The sequence below is a fragment of the Panicum virgatum genome, chromosome 7N, assembly GCF_016808335.1.
Source record: "Panicum virgatum strain AP13 chromosome 7N, P.virgatum_v5, whole genome shotgun sequence".
In the NCBI taxonomy this organism is placed as follows: Eukaryota; Viridiplantae; Streptophyta; class Magnoliopsida; order Poales; family Poaceae; genus Panicum; species Panicum virgatum.
Genome location: NC_053151.1, coordinates 23,857,689 through 23,879,180, shown reverse-complemented (window position 1 = coordinate 23,879,180; position 21,492 = coordinate 23,857,689). Strand labels below are relative to the sequence as shown.

At 51.5% G+C, this 21,492-nt stretch overlaps 2 protein-coding genes and 1 non-coding gene across 3 annotated transcripts; all 3 read left to right on the top strand.

Annotated features, from left to right (window-relative positions):
• Positions 1-6,542: 6,542 nt before the first annotated feature.
• On the top strand, positions 6,543-6,649 carry LOC120684134. Its single transcript, XR_005679116.1, has one exon. It is a non-coding gene; the product is annotated as a small nucleolar RNA R71 (small nucleolar RNA).
• Positions 6,650-8,913: 2,264 nt separating this feature from the next.
• Positions 8,914-9,501, top strand: LOC120681051. The gene is made up of 2 exons (XM_039962603.1): positions 8,914-9,198; positions 9,280-9,501. Exons 1-2 carry the CDS (start codon positions 8,914-8,916, stop codon positions 9,499-9,501), a joined length of 507 nt encoding a protein of 168 aa, XP_039818537.1.
• A 9,150-nt stretch (positions 9,502-18,651) lies between these two features.
• LOC120681050 lies at positions 18,652-19,299 on the top strand. Its single transcript, XM_039962602.1, has one exon. It carries the CDS (start codon positions 18,652-18,654, stop codon positions 19,297-19,299), a length of 648 nt encoding a protein of 215 aa, XP_039818536.1.
• The last annotated feature ends 2,193 nt before the right edge of the window (positions 19,300-21,492 follow it).

Below are 21,492 nucleotides of genomic sequence, written 5' to 3'. Positions count from 1 at the left end.
TTCCAAAGATCCTCCCATAATAAACAGCTAGCACCATCCTGGACATTCACTCTTGCCAAACCGTTGAAAGAGTCTAGAAATCTGAGGTTGTCCCTCCACCAGAATGACCCTTTTCTTTGTCGAGAGGGTAAAGATCCATTACTGTAATATGATTCCCACACTAGATGCACCCAAGGGATATCCATCCTGTTAAAGAATTTGTGCAGGTTCTTCAGGAGAAGGGCTTCATTTTGAGTCTGTAGGTTTAAAACACCCAGGCCACCTTCTTTTTTGGGTAGTCAAACCAATTCTCATGCCGCCTTGGGTGGCTTTTTGGCATTGATATCTGATCCTCTCCACAAGCAATGTTTTCTGTACTTGTCTATTTGTTGAATGACCATTTTATGCAATTTGAAAGTGCTCATGAAGTACATTGGGAGAGCAGTAAAGATGGCATTTGTTACTTCCAATCTCCCAGCCTGAGACAACAGTGCAGAAGTGCAAGAGAGTCGTTTTTCACATTTTGAAACCAAGGGAAGACAATCAACGACCTTAGGTTTAGACAGACCCAAAGGGAGACCTAGATATGTGAATGGAAGAGTGCCAGTCTCATAGCCAAGGCCTGAAGTTGAATCAGGTAGCCCATGGCCGCCAAGCTCAATTGGACGTACCACTTTTGGCCACGCGGCCACGCCAGGGCGCGGTGACCACCGGATAGGATCATGTTAGTTCGATAAGCATGCCACCTTTGGTGGCGAATGTTCAGTCTAAGGTAGCACAATATTTAGTTCGAGTGGGAGTACACAAGTTTGAGTTGGTTTCCCAAAGCTGGAAAACAAGGCATGTGTACCAGTACGTGTAAGCCTTGCGAAATACCAAATCGCCTATGATATCAGAAGATGCGAGTGACTATACCCTGTTTCGTGTATAATATAACACCTAGTCTAGTTCGAAGTTCCATAATATACCTATTTTGAAGTTCCATAATACAAATTATAAGACATCAGAAGTGCATGTGTCTGGAGATGAGTAGCACACATGTAACATGTTCGTCCATGTACTGACAAATAAATTTTGAGAAAAAAACGGTGGCCATTTACTAATTGTATCAGCAGTGGGAGAAAAGGTTAGTTAATCGGAAATTTCTAGACTGAGTGGTGGCCGAGCTCTCTTTTAGTCCTTTGGATTTTCTCTCTGCTCTCAATTTGAAAACTTCATTTGACAATCAAATTGGAAGTTTGAGTGAAACTGACGGGGGAGTAAACCCAAGACCCCTAACGGGCCCGACTTGTATGGAGCAAGGCCCAGTAGGCTTACTGGGCCAAGGACGGGACGGCCCGCCAACCCGTGCGGGGCAGCTGCCTTCGCTGCTAAGCCAACGGATCCGGGAGACCGACCTCCCAGGACACGTGGCGGCCCCCCGACCCAGCGCCTCGGGTCAGAGCCATGACGGTGACCCAGGATGTGCGCTCCAAGGGCGCCGTGCTTCCTGACAGGCGTGTTGGCCAAGACAGGTTCCGTGCAAACCCCAAGACGCCAGCCCTCCTTATCTTGCGGCAAAGGCTAAGCCAGTGGGACTCCCAGACAAGGGGACGGCGCCGCTCGTGCGGGCCCCTTGACACAACGGGAGGGGGCATCCGCAGACGCTGCCTCCCCTCGCCGTAAATGATGGCTGCCTCTGTGCACTGCCTTATTACGCCAGCGAGCGTGACTGGACGCCCCCGGTCAGGCCTCGGTAAAACACCCCTCACCGGGCGTGCTGTCCGTTGACAGAGCTACGTAAGATAGCCCCGCGGGTAAGGAACACAGGCTCCGACGGACAAGACCGGAGGAGACCCCCGAGCGACCGTCCGAGCGGTCGCGCCGCCCCGATTGAGCCAGGATGGGGCAGCGCCGGGGGAACGCGCCGCCCAAGGAGATCGACAGGATCATCCCTTGCTCCAGAAGATTGCCAGGATTGAGCTCGCCCACTCCTGACCGACCGAGTGGGCCCCGACGACTAACAAGGACGAACTGCACCCCGACGGTGCCAAGACACAGCACTAGATATCTGTAAATGGGGGCCCCACCTTGGACTATAAAAGGAAAAAGCCTCCCACGTTGGAAAGGGTTGGACTCTCACGGGTTCGACACTGCTTGACCAGCTTGTATGCTCCCCTCTGAACTTTGAGCACCCGGGCTCGAGAGCAATAGAGCAAGAACACTACCCCCATACTAGACGTAGGGCATTTCAGGCCCGAACCAGTCTAAATCCTCGAGTCTTTGTGTGCTAGACCATATCCGATCAAGCGCACAACCAACGAGCAATCGAGTAGTTTTGTAGTCGCCCATTTCCCGCAACGATAGTTTTGGCGCCGTCCGTGGGGAGCGCTTTATGCGTTCATTGCTACGGCGATCGGATGGTTTCGATCACTCCATTCGCCACTCCAGCGGCAAGCCACGGCGAGACGATCCGTTTCGGCCCGCTGGAGTTCCCCGCGATCCCCCGCGACGAATTGTGGGCACCTCCACCGTTCCCGCCTTCCCGGACCTTCCAGTTCGGAAGTCTAGAGTTCATCACTGACCAGCTCGGTGCACTGCACCTCCATGAGGAGGAAGCCACTCCGGCGGACACCGAGGAACCCGATCCTCCTCCCAAGCTTCACAATCTGAGGCGTCAGCGATCAGTTCGCTGGTGCATCAAGAAGCACAAGCCATCACAGCCAGCCTGTGCAGTGCTCCGCCGCATCGCGCTCATGATGGCCTCCAACCCCGCCGTCATGGACATCAACTTGGTCCTCTTCTCTCTGGCCAACATCTCTCAACAGCTCGTGAGCGGTCCTCCGCTCCAGACGCCAAGCATGTTCTCAGAGCGAATGCCGTTCGGCCTACGCAATGCCGCAGGCGCCTACGCTTGGGAGGTGCGCAGGGCCACCTAAGGGTTCCAACCCACGTCACAGTTCATGGGCATGACGGAGAGCTACCCTGACTTTGTCCACGACCTCCTGTGCTTCGAGGATCCTCTGAGCGATTCCTCAAGCACGGGGGACAACCGCCTAGGGGGCACATCCGCGCCGCCGCGCATGTGCACCATGGCCAATGGTGACCAGACACTAGCGGTGGTGCCGTCGGAGCAGACGCACACTGCGGCGGACCACCGCGAGCACGCACTCGCCAACGCGCTGGCCCACGGGGAGGGTCTCCTCCACCGCCAACAGATGCCTCCGCCCGTGGGACAGCCTCTGCGGGCCCCCTCCGGGTCCAAAGGAATAAACCCTGGAAGTTCCGTGCGTCGGCGCGCACGTGCGGTCAACCACAACATCATCAACGATGCCCGCATGCAACTCCCGCAAGAGTTCTGTGCTGGCTAGAACATCGCAGCGGCCGCTATCCTCCTGCAGATGCTGCTAGAGCCAAAGGATCCGGCCCAAAGGGACCTTCACCACCAGGTGGGAAACTTGGTGGAGCTCGCCGCCGTCCAGCAGGCGGAGAGCTCCTCGCTACACCGCCGGCAGGCCGCTGCCTCGTGTCCCGCAGGCGGCGGGAGCCACGGTGGGCGGGAGCCATCCGAAGTACAGCGCACCCCACCTGCACAGCAGCCCGATGTGGGCGGCACGCCAACACCAGCGGTGGAATCCGCTCCTCTTCCGCCAAGGCCACCGATTCACGACAGCGTCGGCCCCAACTACGACGCGCGTAATGTGATCCGAGGCCGGCAGCAGGCGAGGCACCACGCCGACGTCGACCACGCGGCTGCTCGAGCAGATGACGTGCGGGTATACGCGCCTAACCCGGAGCATTCGCCGCTCCGACACGGGGGACGCCCCTGGGACCCTTACATGGATCGCGACCGGAGTCCGAGCCCGGACCCCACCGGGCTAAACGCCTTCTCCAAGGTGATCTGGGGGGTGCCTTTCCCCCAATGCTTCCGACCGTCGGTGAACATCGTGAAGTACACTGGGGATACGAACCCCGGCGTGTGGCTGGAGGACTACCGGCTTGCATGCCGGGCCAGAGGAGCAAGCGACGACCGCTTCATCATCCAGTACCTCCCCATATGCTTGGGGGAGAACGTCCGCGTCTGGCTGGATTTCTTGCCCGCTGACTCCATCGGCAGCTGGGCAGATCTTTGGAAAGTGTTTATCGGCAACTTTCAAGGCACGTAAGTATGCCCTGGCAACTCTTGGGACCTCGAGAACTGCAAGCAGGAGCCCGGCGAGTCCCTGCGCGACTACATCCGGCGCTTCTCCAAGTAGTGCAACTCACTGCCAGGCGTCGTCAACGCCGACGTCATCGGCGCGTTCCTCAGTGGGACACACTGCAAGACCCTGGTCCACAAACTAGGGTGCCAGAAGCCGCGCACTACGCACGAGCTCCTGGAGATCGCCACCAACCACGCCTCCGGCGCGGAAGCGATCGGAGTGGTCTTCGAGCGCGACCAGCCCGCGGCAAAGGCAAAGCGACACGAACACGACAGGAGGACAGAAGAAACAAGAAGAACCGCCGACCCCCCGTCGCCGACGAGGTCACGGCAACCGAGCGCCAAGACAAGCACCCGCCAAAAAACGACCACTTCAACCAGCTCCTGGAGAAGCCGTGCACCAATCATAGCTATCCGGTGAACTACAAGTTCAAAGATTGTGATATAATGAAGTGCCACCTCCGCAGAACAGCCAAGACCGACGGCGACGGCCGCGACAAGAGGCCGGGCGCCGACTAGGACAAAGGGAAGCTAGCGGAAGGAGAGTTCCCAGACATGGATCAATGCTTGGTGATCATCGGCAGCTGTTGGCGCCTACCAACGTCACCTGGCGATGATGCCCACGGACGCCAAGTTCGGAGTGGCAGTATTTTATGAACCACAATTAAATCCGCAAGCACACGGAATACCGCTGTAGCATTTTACACGGGAGTATACCGGGGTGTCATTTATATTTCTGCAGGGAAGGCGATGAGTGGGAGAGTATATAAATTAGTTCGTGAGCTCTATCTAGAGTGGGATATTCTTTTTGAGAGGGTGTCACTTCGACTTCTTTGATTTTCTGAGGATTTGGCCCAAACTTGACTCGAATCATCAAGCATTGCTCTTTCTTGGGTCGGAAGTCAAATTTCTCCTCTTTACCATTGATATGGAGTCGGATTTCTCCGGCCCCAACATCAATATGTTTATCTGCTGTATTGAGGAACGGCCATCCTAGAATGAGAGTAGTCTCCTTCTGATTATCCATATCAAGCACCACAAAATCGACTGGGACGAAACGGTCCCGAACTCTCACTGGGAAATCCTCAGTGATTCCTTCTGGTGTCGTACTGAGGAGTCAGCCAATTGCAACTGCATGGGTGTTGGTGTCAACTCTGTGTAGTTGAGTTGGTCGAAAACTGCCTTCGGCATCACACTAACACTGGCTCCCAAATCACATAAGGCTTTGTCGAAGTTCTGTGCCCCTATCGAACATCTGATAGTTGGGAATCCTGGATCCTTCTTCTTCTCGGGCAATTGTTGAAGTATAGCTGCACTGTATGCCTCAGTGAGCTTGATTACTTCGGTAGTTGGCAGTGGTCGCTTGTTGTTGATTATGTCCTTGATGTAGCGAGCATAGGTCGGAACCTTCATAGCATCCATCAAGGGCATATTGATGTTCACTTGTTGTATTATCTCAACAAAGTGGCTGAACTGCTCATCTGTACTTGGCTTCCTTGCCCTCATAGGGAACGGCAATACTTGGGTATCATAAAATTCATGCGGAGCCGTCTTCCCTTCATGAACTTCCTCGGGTTCCTCCTCCCGAGGTGGTTCTTCTGCCACCGGGCTTGCTTTCTTCCTGTTAACATGGTTAGGATAAGGTGGGTCTTGAGTAGTTTTACCTCCTCGTGTGGTTATCGCCTTAACATTCTCCAAAGCAGGGGCATGGTCGCAGCCACTTGAGCCAGTTGAGTCTCAATCATCCTGTTGAAGCTCGACTGATTCTTGATGACAGTGGAGAATCCATCCATCTTGGCATGGATAGTCTCCATAGATTTGTCCATAGCGGCCAACTTTTTCTGAAGGGGCTCATTGATCTTCGCTTGGCCATAGACAAGATCTCTCAAGGTAGGCTGGTTAGGACCGAAAGAATTCGAATTCCCATTACCTCATTGGTAATATGGGTGTGGTTGATTCTACCCCCTGACCTCCTTGTGGACGAAACCCATTGCTGCCATTGAGAAATAGAGCTTCTTCTTGGATTTCTGGGCAATTGTCACCTGAATGTCCAACATTCCCGCAGACCTCGCACGTCTTGCGAGCTTCCAAGGCTTGAAGTGTTTGCATTTGAGCCTTATCTTGGGAATAATCCTCAAATTTCTTGAGGAGGAGATCAATCTTCATAGCGAGCATGTCAGTCTCCTTGACGGAGTGCATACCTAGCTGGCGCGGTTGGAGGCAATCATTGCTCCAACCTTGGTTGGAAACCATCTTCTCGATCAATGATGTAGCTCTTTTAGTGGTCAGCGAGAAGAAAGCTCCACCCGCAGCGGCATCTACATGATCACGGGATGACTGTGTCAACCCGTTGTAGAAGTTCTGTAGAACGAGCCAATTGTCCATTCTATGGTGCGGACACGCCAGAATGTACTCCTGAAGCCTCTCCCAAGCTTCCGGAATTGACTCATTTGATGCCTGCTAGAAGTTCGAAATCCGACCACGAAGAGCATTGGTTTTGCCCATCGGGAAGAACTTCAAGAGGAACGCCTTGGCACATTTGTCCCAAGTATCCACAGCAGCCTTGTTAGCATAAAACCATTGCTTCGCTCTCCCCAAGAGAGAGAACGGAAACAGATGGAGCCGGATTGCATCTTGGGATACACCCTTGATAACAAAAGTACTGCAGAGTTCCAGGAACTGCTGGAGATGAGCGCTGGCATCCTCAGTGGCCTTGCCACAGAATGGGTTGGCATGCACCATCATAATGAGACCCGTCTTGATCTCAAAATTTTCTCCTCCGGTGTTAACCTTGGGTCCGGTCGGGACTTGGCTAGCAGGTGGAGCAGAGTAATCACGGAGTGTCTTCTGGGCCATAGCTCTAGGAGCTGATGACGATGCGATGACTGGATCAACTGCCGAGAGTGATCTCCGAGGTGATACGAGACGAGCTCGCGTCCTCCTCAAAAGTGACTCTGGATCGGAATGAAAGTTTTGCGGCAAGTCGAAACCGGTCATACACTACCCCGTTTTCATATCAACAAAGACAAGAAAACAAAGCCAAGTTAGCCTGTTTAGCATGCGAATACCAATCTCGATTTTGTTCAAAACTTTGTATATATATTCCACTCTGTGCCTTCCACGGCAACGGCGCCAAAAATGCTTGTTGGCGCCTACCAATGTCACCTGGCGATAACGCTCGCAGACGCCAAGTTTTGAGTGGCAGTATTTCATGAACCACGAATAAATCCGCAAGCGCACGGAATACCGCTGTAGCATTTTACCCGGAAGTATACCGGGGTGTCATTTATATTTCAGCGGGGAAGGCGATGAGTGGGAGACTATATAGATTAGTTCGTGAGCTCTATCTATATTGGATATTCTCATGCATAAACAGAGGTAAGATAATAACATGGTAGGAGGTAGTGTGACACACACATAAACTACCCTCTTGGATAAATAAAAGATAAAGATTGCTTTAGGCCGGGAGCAAGGTAAAAGTCAGAGCTCGAGTCAGCTGTGCTAGGCTAGCTATATCTACACTTTCTCATTAGTTATCTTGTCAGAGATTAAACTACACAACAGGGATATCGCTATCGAAGTAACGGGAGGAGCCCGTACACCCCGGCGACTTTATGTACCTCCTACCCCCCATACCGAACGTGGAGGATTACTAAAAGGCTCAGACAGGGCTGTCACCACCTACCGGCTACCTCTACAAGCCATGGGTATAGTTGATAGAGTTCTACGAACAGTTGATAGAGTTCTAGGAACAAAAGACTAACTATCTCCAGCACAGGGCAATTATGCAATGCAAGCATTGAATAATAATGCAACCATGACAAGAAGCATATAGCCGATAACTCAGAATATACTTCAAGCAGATATCGGTAACCATAGTCTAATTCTATTACATACGACCGAATATTACAAGAGAGAGCTAGAGATGAACCCATACCAGACTCTCGAGCAACTCCGGCGACTCGATGACTCCTAGACTTCGCCTAAACTCCACAAAGCCTAAAGACTATGCAAGAAGGAACTTGAGAGGTGAGTGAAGTGAGGTGTGTGTGTGTGTGTGTGTCCTATTCTCTACCCCCCCCCCTTGTATTTATAGGAGGGAGCCACCGACCGCAGCACCCCAAACCGACCTAAAGGAGCAACAAGGAGGCGCCATGTGGCAAAGTTGAGGTGGTGGGGCCCATGGGCCTGGTCGACCGACCTATAGGTCGGCCGGCCTGCCCTGGCCGCCAACCGCCCCCAACTGCTAGGGGTTGGGCTTGTCTGGGCCTCCTTGTCTGATCCACGCTGGGGTTGGCCTGTCTTGACTTGTTTTGCTTTGGTTCTTGGGCTACACTTGGTCCATTTGAGCCTGAATCGGTACTCTAATATTTTCTGTGATTTTCTGCTGGGCCAAAGTGTGCTTGCAACCTACATATTAGCTCAAAAACACAACTTGCATATTCTAGAAGGTAAAATATTGTTTAGGGACTTTATTGAATATAAGTACGTGTAAGAAATGCAAACTCTCATGATTTTCTGATCAAGTTGATGCCTGGAAATGATCTTTAGTGAGCGTCAACAATGGCCTGGAGGACGAGTGCTACAGGCAACTGCAGAAGGTTCGGCTCAGCGAGGTACGTGCTGCCACAAGTTCCATTCCTAGAAAGTTGAAGTGGGCGTCCACGCCCATTATTTTCGATCAGGACGACCATCCGGCAAGCATCCCTCGACCTGGGAGCAATCCCCTCGTCGTCGACCCCATCGTCAGCAACATGCATCTGTCCAAGGTGCTGATGGACGGAGGCAGCAGCCTCAACATCCTCTACGTCGACACCTTGGAAGCCATGGGAATCCCACAAGGCTGCTTGCGGGAATCGCTCTTTCCCTTCTACGGCATCCTGCCAGGCATGAAGGCATACCCGGTCAGCAATATCGACTTGCCGGTCACGTTTGGCAGCAAAGCAAACTTCCGTACCGAAACCCTCACATTTGAGGTGGTGGACTGGAAGGGGGTGTATCATGCCATCCTCGGGCGCCCTGCCTACGCCAAGTTCATGGTAGTGCCCAACTACACCTACCTCAAGCTCAAGCTATCAGGCCCGAATGGGGTCATCACCGTGAGCGGCTCTTTTGAGCAGGCCTACATCAGTAGCTGTGAGTACTATGATCTCGCCACCACCATGGCGAACTCGACTGAACTTGGCCAGCTTCGCGCCACCACTCCCGAGTGCCGTCCTGACCCTGGCAAACCTAGCCAAGCATCGGCCTTCGTCTCAACCGACAAGACCAAGACGGTCGTGGTCGACGACGCCGACCCAACCAAGACTGTGCGGATCGGCTCCCAGCTGCCGGCCAAATAGGAACACACGCTCGTCGACTTCCTCCGCGCCAACAAGGACACTTTTGCCTAGAAGGCGTCCGACATGCCGGGCATCCCAAGGGAGGTCGCCGAGCACGAGCTCTGCATTTTGCCGGGATCCAAGCCCGTCCAGCAACGACTGCGCCGTTTCGACGACGAGAGGCACAGGGCCATAGGAGAGGAAATAGCTAAGCTATTAGCTGCTGGCTTCATCAAGGAGGTCCACCACTTCGACTGGCTCTCTAACCCAGTCCTTGTAAAAAAGAAAACTGGTCAATGGAGGATGTGTGTTGATTACACCAGCCTGAACAAGGCTTGCCCCAAAGACCCTTTTCCTTTGCCTAGAATAGATCAGATAATCGATTCCACCTCTGGGTGTGAGATCTTATCCTTTCTAGACGCTTACTCGGGCTATCACCAGATAGCGATGAAGGAATCCGACCAGCTCGCGACATCCTTCATCACACCGTTTGCCTCGTACTGCTACGTGTCGATGCCTTTCGATCTCAAGAATGCAGGGGCAACATAGTAACGATGCATGCAAACCTGCTTTTCCGACCAGATCAACCCTGAAAGTGATCGGGTGCTCTAGTCTAAGAGGGGGAGGGGGTGAATTAGGCTCTAATAAAAACTTAGACCTATGGCTCCAACTAGTTTGCACAAAGCTTAAACTAAAACATGCTATCTAGATGTGCAACTAGGTTGTTCTAGTGTGAAACCCCTATCCCAAAAGAGTTTAGCAACCTATAGCCTTTCCTATCAAGAAACTATTCTATGAAAGTAAAGGCACACAAATTGCTAGTATGAAATGCGGAAGCTTAAAGAGAGGGATAGGAGATAGCAAACTCTTGACGCGGGTGTTTATCCCGTGGTTCGGTTAGCCACAAAGGCACACCTACATCCACGTTGTTGTAGCACTCACTAAGAGTATTGCTACTCGGCCACCAAGTCTCTTCCGTGAACACAATCACGGTCACCTTGGCCCCGGGTTCCACTAAGGAGGTTCTCCACAAAGGATGGGGGTCTCCACGTCCCCCGCACAAAGTGTCGTCGCCGCTCCACACCAAGTCGGAGGGTCGATGACGTTGCCGGCGAGCTTCACGCTCCAAGGTGCCGGCGCACCAAGCTCTTGTTTTGGTTCACTAGAGAACCACAGCACAAAGGCTTAAGGCCTTGCAATCACACTCACTAAGAGCTAATCTAGCACTCACACTTTACAAAGCTAGTGCTATAAGCTAAGGATATGATCTATGAGCTCTTGTATGGCTTGGAGATGTTCTTGGATGTGTATGAGGTGTCTTGGGACTCCAGCAAGCTTCAAATGGCCGGGGTGAGGCGTATATATAGGCCACCAAGTCTTGTAGCCGTTGCTCCAACGGTTAGCTGAAAATCTGCGTACCACCGGAAGAACCGATGCCTCTTGGCGAGGTAGCATCGGTTCATCCGGTCACTCATAACACGAAGTAGCCGTTGGACTCCTGTCGGCTGACGCAGAGACCACCGGTTGAACCGATGCTTTGTGCTGATGCATCACCGGTTCATCCGGTGCTTAAGAATCTTCTCCTGGGCGCTGACATCATTTCACCGATGCAATACTCCGATGCACCGTCGGTTCAACCGGTGCTGAAGAAACTTCTCCTGGACACTTGACATCGTCTCTAGAACATAGGATGCCCAATGCACCGATGCCCTTTCTTGGACCGTCGGTTCAACCGGTGCTGAAGAAACTTCTCCTGGGCACTTGACATCGTCTCTGGAACATAGGACGCCCAATGCACCGATGCCCTTTCTTGGACCGTCGGTTCAACCGGTGCTGAAGAAACTTCTCCTGGGCACTTGACATCGTCTCTGGAACATAGGACGCCCAATGCACCGATGCCCTTTCTTGGACCGTCGGTTCAACCGGTGCCTATAGGCTGACTTGGCTTCATTTCCCTTCTGCACCAAAGTACAATGGCATCGGTTCTTCCAACTACCATCGGATGCTCCGATGCCCATGGCGTCGGTTCTTCCGGTGCTCCTGACGGAACCGGGTAGCGGAACCCCCGTAGGGGCGCTCCATCGGGCCTTGCTACGCCTATCTTCTCTTTCTCTTTGTCATCACTTGAACCTAAAAGCCTGAGAATGATCATCTTAATAATCATATTAGTCCAAGTGTTGTGTTGTCATTCGATCACCAAAATCACTCGAAATGGCATCAATGGTGCCATGTTCGTTACAATCTCCCCATTTTTGGTGATTGATGACAACACAATCAAAGCAAGCATAATTTGCAAAAAATTGACAAATTTAACAACTTGATATCAATTGAAATTAATTGAAAACCGCTTACGCTTGCTTGGATGTTTACCATCATCTAATGATGACTTGGCCTCCCCCTAAAACCATGATTCCCCCTTTGATCCTCCCCCTATGTTGCTACTTTTCCCTCATGACTTGATTCACTTAAGTATTTCTCCCCTTTTGGGATATGCTTCTCCTCCTTGAGAAAATACCTTGCTTTGATCCACATTTCTCCCCCTTTGGAATCAAATCACCTAAAAGGTCTTGTTCCTAAAAACAAGGTCTTGCAAAACAATATAGCTCAAGAGAAGATTAGTAGCCTAGGGAGTTAGTTCTATGATTCATGATCCAATTGTATGATATCAATGAAGATACCAATTGAAAACTTCACTATGGTGGATCACAAAATCACGAAATTAGCATGACTTGAGCTAAGCTTTCCATAAGTATTGTGCACAAAATGATAATGTGAAAATCAAGTGCACAACTAAAAGTAATAACTAGAAAGCTTAGATCATATCATGCACGGAGGTAGCTCTAAAGTAAATAGGATATGACAAAGATACCAATTTAATTAGTTTAGAAACTTGCATACCTCCGAGGGTTACTTTGTTTACCTTGTATGTACCAAAAGAAAGTGACTTGCAACCAATTGAAAGTCTTTAAACAAGAAGCACTTGGTACACCAAGGTTAAGCAAATGTATGAGCACATAGCCTATGAACTTAGATATGTGCATTTAAGTTCAATAAGCATGGCTCAATATGCATGAAAGCACAATTTATTTAACCACTCTTAGAGAGTTATTTGTTCACATTTATCATGAGAAACATTCTCTTAGAGTGTTAACTCCACGTGAGACTACAAAAGATAAACTTGAAAACATGTTAGTCTCAAAATCACAAGCCATAGAGTGAACTCCCCCTAAATGTGTGCATTTAGTGTTTGAATCACCAAGCAAATGTATGCACATTTATTTTGACACAATTAGGAAGTTTACCCTATAGCTTGTGTTCATGGTACACATATGAAATACATACCTTATGAGATGCATGTACCATGAAGGGTAACCTTGTGTAGCTTTCTACACACTTATCAAACCATGTAGGTTGCTTATGGGTTAGAATCATGACACAAGCAACCCACCATATATAACACTAGGTGATGCAATGCAAACAACCTAGCAAGAAGCAATGGAGCTATATGATGCTTGAATTGAATTCTAGCTACCATTACCTTATGGGGGACTTGGGCAACAAATGTCCAAGTTGTGAGCTTAGCTTCTTTGGCTTGAACCTTCACTTCAACTTGTGAGCTAAGCCTCCAAATCCCCCGAAACCATTCTTGGGCTTCAAGTCTCCTTTGGAACCCACACCATTTGAGGCCCCTTCATATTGATGATGACATCCTTGGGCACCCAAATAGGGCGGTTTCAACTCCTTTCTTGCTTCCCAACCTTGTGAGCAACCACCTTGCCATTTGTTTTCTTCTTGATCACATAAGAGGTGCTATTGCTTTTGTTCCTCCGGTTGGGCTTGGTGTAGATGAGAGAACTTTTGATTGTAATCTTCTTCTTGTTCTTCTCATCCGAAAGCTTCTTCCTTGGTTGAGGACACTTGTTGGACTTGTGGCCTTCTTTGTGGCACTTAGAGCAAGTCACGGTGGACCCCTTCTCAAGCTTTTTCACCATGTTCTCACGGTTATCTTGAGAAGGTTGGACATTGCTCTCCATGCCTTTGCCCTTCAATCTATACAAGTCCTTCATGAGTCTTTCCACTTCTTGCTTGAGCTCATCATTCTCCTTGGCAATAAGATCATCACATGATTCTACAATAACATTCTCATTGCATTTCTTATTGCAAGGGTTAGAGCAAGAATTATCAATTAAATCAATGCAAGAAGTTGAAGCATCTACCCTAGAGATAGGAATTGCACAAGGGATAGTTTGCTTCATTTCCAAAGAGTCATTAGTATCATTAATGCTCTCAAATTTTAATTTGAGCTCTTCATGCTCCTTACTAAGCAAATTGAATTTGCACATTAAATCATCAAAATTTGTAGCAAGAGAAGCATTTAGATCCTTGAGAGCATTAAGGTTTTTAATTTCTTTTGATTGTCTCTTAATGACTTTTTGGTGCTCATGAACAAGGTCAAGAAGTTCATCAATTGAAGGAGAATCGGAGTCATCATCACTTACATCGCTATTCATACCTTTGGCCATAAGGCAAGTGTTTGATGATGATCCGAAGTTGGTGCGGGTGGTGAATCTCTTGCTTGATTCATCGCTTGAGCTAGCACTTGATTCTTCACCACCACTAACCCATTCACCAAATATGGCAAATGATTCACGCTTGGGCTTCTTCTCCTTCTTTTGTTTGTTCTTTTTGAACTTCTTCTCAACCTTCATAAGTTGATGGTGAGGCCCATCTTTGAGGAAGACCACATACCCCATGGTGTTAATTTCTTTCAAGCATTTGTTCATCTTCTTTACTTGCTTGTAGAGGTAGGGGTTCATTGGCTCTTGATCATCACTTGAGGAGCTTTGGCATTCCTCCTCTTCTTCCTCTTCACTTGAGCTACCTTTGATGGCCATCTTCTTCAACTTCTTGACTTGCTTGCATGCAAGTGCACTATGTGTTGGTGAAGAAGGTGGCGCTCTTGGCTTGATATCATGACATAGCTCATGGGCTATCACCTTGTTTAGGACTTTATTTGGTGTCATTGTGGTGAGATCTTTCTCATAAAGAATTGTTGTCTCCAAATCACAGTCCGGCCTTCTAAGTGAGTGAAGGATCTTGCGAATGAGTTCCAAATCTTCAATTTTCTTCACATCTAAAGAATTAATCTCATTCACAAGAATATTCAACCGTGAGTACATAGTTTCGGCATTTTCATGATCAAGTTGCTTGAAACTATTAAGTTTATCAATGAGAACATGATATTTTTCATTTGCAACATCTTTTGTGCCTTCATGGTTCTCACTGATAGTTTTCCATAAGACATTAGCATTTTCGCAAGCAAACACACGGTTAAATACATTTTCACCAAGAGAGTTTAAAATAGCACACTTGGCTATAGCATCATATTGCTTCTCTTGTTGACTATTGCTTTTAGTTCCTTCACTAGTAACTCTCCAAACATTTAGGCCCTTTGCTTGGAGGTGAGATTGCATAAGAATCTTCCATCGTTGGAAGCCCGTGCCATCGAAACATGGAGGAGGTCCTAGAGAATCCATCCCTTCCCCTAAAAGAGTTAACTCACTAGGCGGTGAAGCCTACCGATCTAATGAGCCGGTAAACACAAATTTGCCAATAGAATTGGCTTTGTTTGTGAAACAAGTGAGTCCCGGCTCTGATACCAATTGAAAGTGATCGGGTGCTCTAGCCTAAGAGGGGGAGGGGGTGAATTAGGCTCTAATAAAAACTTAGACCTATGGCTCCAACTAGTTTGCACAAAGCTTAAACTAAAACATGCTATCTAGATGTGCAACTAGGTTGTTCTAGTGTGAAACCCCTATCCCAAAAGAGTTTAGCAACCTATAGCCTTTCCTATCAAGAAACTATTCTATGAAAGTAAAGGCACACAAATTGCTAGTATGAAATGCGGAAGCTTAAAGAGAGGGATAGGAGATAGCAAACTCTTGACGCGGGTGTTTATCCCGTGGTTCGGTTAGCCACAAAGGCACACCTACATCCACGTTGTTGTAGCACTCACTAAGAGTATTGCTACTCGGCCACCAAGTCTCTTCCGTGAACACAATCACGGTCACCTTGGCCCCGGGTTCCACTAAGGAGGTTCTCCACAAAGGATGGGGGTCTCCACGTCCCCCGCACAAAGTGTCGTCGCCGCTCCACACCAAGTCGGAGGGTCGATGACGTTGCCGGCGAGCTTCACGCTCCAAGGTGCCGGCGCACCAAGCTCTTGTTTTGGTTCACTAGAGAACCACAGCACAAAGGCTTAAGGCCTTGCAATCACACTCACTAAGAGCTAATCTAGCACTCACACTTTACAAAGCTAGTGCTATAAGCTAAGGATATGATCTATGAGCTCTTGTATGGCTTGGAGATGTTCTTGGATGTGTATGAGGTGTCTTGGGACTCCAGCAAGCTTCAAATGGCCGGGGTGAGGCGTATATATAGGCCACCAAGTCTTGTAGCCGTTGCTCCAACGGTTAGCTGAAAATCTGCGTACCACCGGAAGAACCGATGCCTCTTGGCGAGGTAGCGTCGGTTCATCCGGTCACTCATAACACGAAGTAGCCGTTGGACTCCTGTCGGCTGACACAGAGACCACCGGTTGAACCGATGCTTTGTGCCGATGCATCACCGGTTCATCCGGTGCTTAAGAATCTTCTCCTGGGCGCTGACGTCATTTCACCGATGCAATACTCCGATGCACCGTCGGTTCAACCGGTGCTGAAGAAACTTCTCATGGACACTTGACATCGTCTCTGGAACATAGGACGCCCAATGCACCGATGCCCTTTCTTGGACCGTCGGTTCAACCGGTGCTGAAGAAACTTCTCCTGGGCACTTGACATCGTCTCTGGAACATAGGACGCCCAATGCACCGATGCCCTTTCTTGGACCGTCGGTTCAACCGGTGCTGAAGAAACTTCTCCTGGGCACTTGACATCGTCTCTGGAACATAGGACGCCCAATGCACCGATGCCCTTTCTTGGACCGTCGGTTCAACCGGTGCCTATAGGCTGACTTGGCTTCATTTCCCTTCTGCACCAAAGTACAATGGCATCGGTTCTTCCGACTACCATCGGATGCTCCGATGCCCATGGCGTCGGTTCTTCCGGTGCTCCTGACGGAACCGGGTAGCGGAACCCCCGTAGGGGCGCTCCATCAGGCCTTGCTACGCCTATCTTCTCTTTCTCTTTGTCATCACTTGAACCTAAAAGCCTGAGAATGATCATCTTAATAATCATATTAGTCCAAGTGTTGTATTGTCATTCGATCACCAAAATCACTCGAAATGGCATCAATGGTGCCATGTTCGTTACAAACCCGCCAATCGACCCCGACCGGCCGGAACCACCTCGGGCGACGGATGCGGTCTACGTCGACAATATCATCGTCAAAACTCCACGCGCGGACGACTTGGTCGCCACGCTAAGCGCCACATTCGCAAATCTTAGGAAGTTCAATATCAAGTTGAATCCCGAGAAATGCACGTTGGTCATCCTAAGGGCAAACTACTCGGATACATGGTGTCCGAGCGCGGCATTGAAGCCAACTGCGACAAAATCGCAGCCATCACCAACATGGGGCCCATCCGTGGTGTCAAGGGTGTCCAAAGGTTAACCAGGTGCCTGGCGGCGCTCAGCCGGTTCATCGCCCGACTGGGAGAGCGAGGCCTGCAGCTGTACAAACTCCTCAAGAAATCCGACACCTTTGTCTGGACGGAGGAGGCGCAGGTGGACCTCGACCATCTCAAGGCCCTCTTATCCTCTCCACTGGTGCTCGTCGCACCAGACCCCTGCGAGCCCCTTTTGCTCTATCTGGCAGCCACCAACCACGTGGTCAGTGCCGCCCTGGTGGTCGAAAGGGAAGAAAAGGGACACGCCCTCAAGGTCCAATGACCCGTCTACTTCGTCAGCGAAGTACTGACCGACACCAAGTCACGATACCCGCAGACACTAAAACTTCTGTACGCCATCATCATGGCGGCCAAGAAGTTGCAACACTACTTCACCAAGCACAAGGTGTCGGTCATCACCTCATTCCCACTTGGAGAAGTTGTTCACAACCGCGACATCAAGTTCGTGCCACGAACGGCGATAAAGTCCCAGGCCCTGGCCGATTTCATCACCGAGTGGACGGAAGTCCAAGCTTCGACCCCAGAAATCTCTCACGAGTATTGGACCCTTTACTTCGCGGGTCGGTCATGGGACCTGGCGCGGGGGCCGGGGTCGTCCTGGTCTCCCCAGAAGGAGGAAGGTTCCAGTACGTGGTCCGCCTCCATTTCCCTGCATCCAACAACATTGCAGAGTATGAGACACTCATCAATGGCCTCTGCATAGCCATCGACATCGGGGCAACCCGCCTGTATGTCTATGGCGACTCCAACCTGGTAATCGACCAGGTCATGAAGAACTCCAACTGCGAGAGCCCTCTCATGGACGCGTACTATCAGGAAGTCCGCAAGCTGGAAGGGAGATTCTGGGGTCTGGAGCTCCACCACATCCCACGTAAGCAAAACCCTGATGCGGATGCTCTCACAAAGATGGCCACTGAGCGCAAGCCGGCACCCAACGGCATTTTTGTCAACGACCAGAATGCACCGTCGGTGCGAGAAAACAGCCAGCCGTAGACAGAGCAAAAATAGAGGAAGCAGAGCGTGCACCAAAAATAGAGCACGCTCCCTCCGACCCAGCCCCCGACCAGATACCCGGTGGCCCAATCTGCTTCGCCATGGGACAATCCGACCCAAGTCAGGCAGACAACACAGATTGGAGAGCCGACCTATTGGCTTACCTCCTCCACGAAGTCCTCCCCGAGGAACGCAACACAGCCCGTCAGGTAGCCCGACGAGCCAAAACCTTCGTTGTGATCGACGGTGTGCTTTACAAGCGCAGCCCCTCAGAGATTGGCATTCTCATGAAATGCATCACCATTGCCCAGGGCAAGGAGCTCCTTCTCGAGATACATGCTGGGATCTGCGGACACCATGCTGTGCCATGCTCCTTGGTCAGAAAGGCTTTCCGACAGGGATTTTACTGGCCAACAGCCCTGCGCAACGCGGAAGACATCGTCCGTGCATGCAAAGGATGCCAGTTCTATGCCAAACAAACCCACTTGCCAGCCCAAGCCCTTCAGACCATTCCCATAACATGGTCGTTCGCCGTATGGGGTCTAGACATGGTCGGGCCACTCAAGAAGGCACCAAGAGGGTTCACCCATTTACTTGTCGCAATCGATAAGTTCACAAAATGGATAGAGGCAAAACTGATAACCACGATCGACTCCAAGGAGGCCGTCAAGTTCTTCCTGGACATCGTCTACATATTCGGGGTGCCCAACTCCATCATCACCGATAATGGGACCAATTTCACAGGTCACTACTTTCAAGAATTCACGGAAGGATACATGATCCGGATCGACTGGGCATCGGTCGGACACCCGCGCACGAACGGGCAAGTAGAAAGAGCTAACGGCTTAATCCTCCAAGGGCTCAAACCGTGCATTTTTTACATGCTCAAAAAGTTCGCGGGTCGTTGGGTGGAAGAGCTGCCGGCAGTGCTCTGGAGCTTGCGAACCACACCTAACCGATCCACAGAGCTGACACCTTTCTTCCTAACGTATGGCTCCGAGGCCGTGCTGTCTTCCGATCTGGACTATGGCGCGCCTAGAGTCAAAGCCTTTGACCAGGCGACGGCAGCTGAAGCCCAGAGGGACGCCATGGAAGTCTTGGAAGAAGCAAGGCTAGCTACACTCCACCGATCGGCTCGCTACCAACAAACTTTACGTAGGTACCACGAGAGGCGCATATGGGAGAGGACGCTGTAGGTCGGAGACCTAGTGCTGCGACGGGTCATGTCGACGAAGGACAAGCACAAGCTATCACCACCACGGGAAGGACCCTACAGCATCGCAGAGGTGATACGACCAGGCACCTACAAGCTAAAAGACTCCGACGGTAACATTCTGACCAACTCTTGGAATATAGAACAGTTATGTCGTTTCTTCCCGTAAGACGCACAAGCGGCCCAGTCCAAGTGCCCTGACCCAGCCACTTCCGGCTCGGAGCACTCGGGGCTCGACACCTGCCAATTTTTTTCTATCCACACAACACAGTGCACTCACTCAGCGCCCCGACCCGGCCACTTATTGCCCGAAATCACTCGGGGGCCAGACACCTGCCTTTTTTCTTACATACTCAAAGTACACACGAAATAGCTGGTTTCCAGCACCCCGAATATACACATTTGGCTCGGAGCGCTCAGGAGCCAGACCATGGTCATCGACCACCTTGCTTCCCGTTGTTTCCCACCTCTACAGCCCCTTGTCCTGAACACTTTCAGGCCAAGGCACCCGGGGGCATCACTGGGACAAACCGTGCAGCACACACGCACCAGCTTCTCCCATCACGTAACGCACAGAAACTCTCACAACCAAATCATAAAGCAAACGCAAGAACACTTTCAAAAAACAAACTCAGGCGAGACGGAAAACAGAGCTAAAACGAAAGACGAACACAAATTTAAACATAGTTAGGGGCCCCACGCACACGGTGGATGCCCCAGATGTTCACCCAAGCCGCACGAACGGCTTGGGGCATAGCACTTACACACATATCATAATTAAACAAAATAAAAAGTGGCCGCCGGCCGACCACACGCTCCGTCGCCGTCCTGCCAAGACCCTACGGCCCGTCCAGCACCGGGTCCGCGCAGCGTCGCAGGAGGTCGTCGACGTCCATCTCCGCCGCGATGACCCGTCCAAACCCGGCGAAGTCCAACATGGCTTGCCAACGAACCGCTGCGCTCGAGGTCTCCGGGAAGCCGGGGTCGATTCCCCCGAGGTGCACCCCGGTGCGCAGACGGGCGGAGGCCAATGCGGCGGCAGCGCCACAGCGAATCCCCAGCCTCACCGACGAGCGAATGATCTCGGGGAGGGCATGGAGCTGGTCCACCCGCATGGGTGCCTGCGGCTCCACCACGCGGAAAACGGCAAGCGCGCCGTCCTCCAGGGCCTCGCGCTGATCCTCCACCTCGCCGAGGCGGTGCTGCAAGTCCATCACCTCGCGGCGGACGGTCTCCAACTCCTCCTCCAGCACTACGGGCAAAAATTAAGAAATGCAGGAAAAGTAGGGGAGGGAAGGCGCGATCAAGATCAAAACTCACCAAAGGCACGGGCCTGGGCGTCTGCCACAGCGTCCCTCACCGCGTGCACCTCCTCCTCGGCAGTGCCCCGGGCCACCTCGACCGCCTACAGGCTGTCCCGCAGGTGTTCGATTTCGACCGAGGCGGTCGAGAAGCGACCGCGCGCTAGGTCGCACTGCCGCTGCAGAGCCACTATGTCCGTGTTGACTTCCCCGGAACCAGACTCTGAGGAGGCGGCGGACGCAGCAGGCGAACCCGGCACGGGCAAGCCTGGCGCGGGCAGGCCCGGTGCTCCAGCTGGCGCGACTGATAGCACAGCAACGACCGGCGCCGGCGGCGCGATGGAGGACGAAGCCGAGCCACCGGCAGCAACAGCAGATGCTCCGACGTCACCACGCGCCGGAAGCCCGCCAGGCGAAGAAGACTCGGAGGCGCCAGGGCCGCCCGACGGCCCATCGCCACCAGGCCCGGCGATCCACGCTCCGGGACCCGATGACGGCACCCTACCACCGTGAAGGTATCACCATGAACACAGCAAGACAAAATGCAGGGACAGAAGAATGAGGACAAACACCGAAAAGATACCTTCCCCGGAAGAACTCGCGGCGTACCCACGGCAGGTCGCGCGGCTCGGCACTGCACTCCTCGTCGCGGGGACGTTTCCCGTCAGCCATCGGAGAAAGATCGACGACGACGACGAATACGGTTAGCGCTCCTCCTCCTTCTTCTCCTCCTTGCGCCTTCACCTTCCCCTATTCTCTGTGTCCTTTCTCCAAGAAACTGCCAGGGACCGATGTCGATGGAGACGAGGCAACGGAAGGCAGAGGGTTAAATAGGCGATCATCGTCATCACTCCACGGCGGTTCCAGAACGAAGC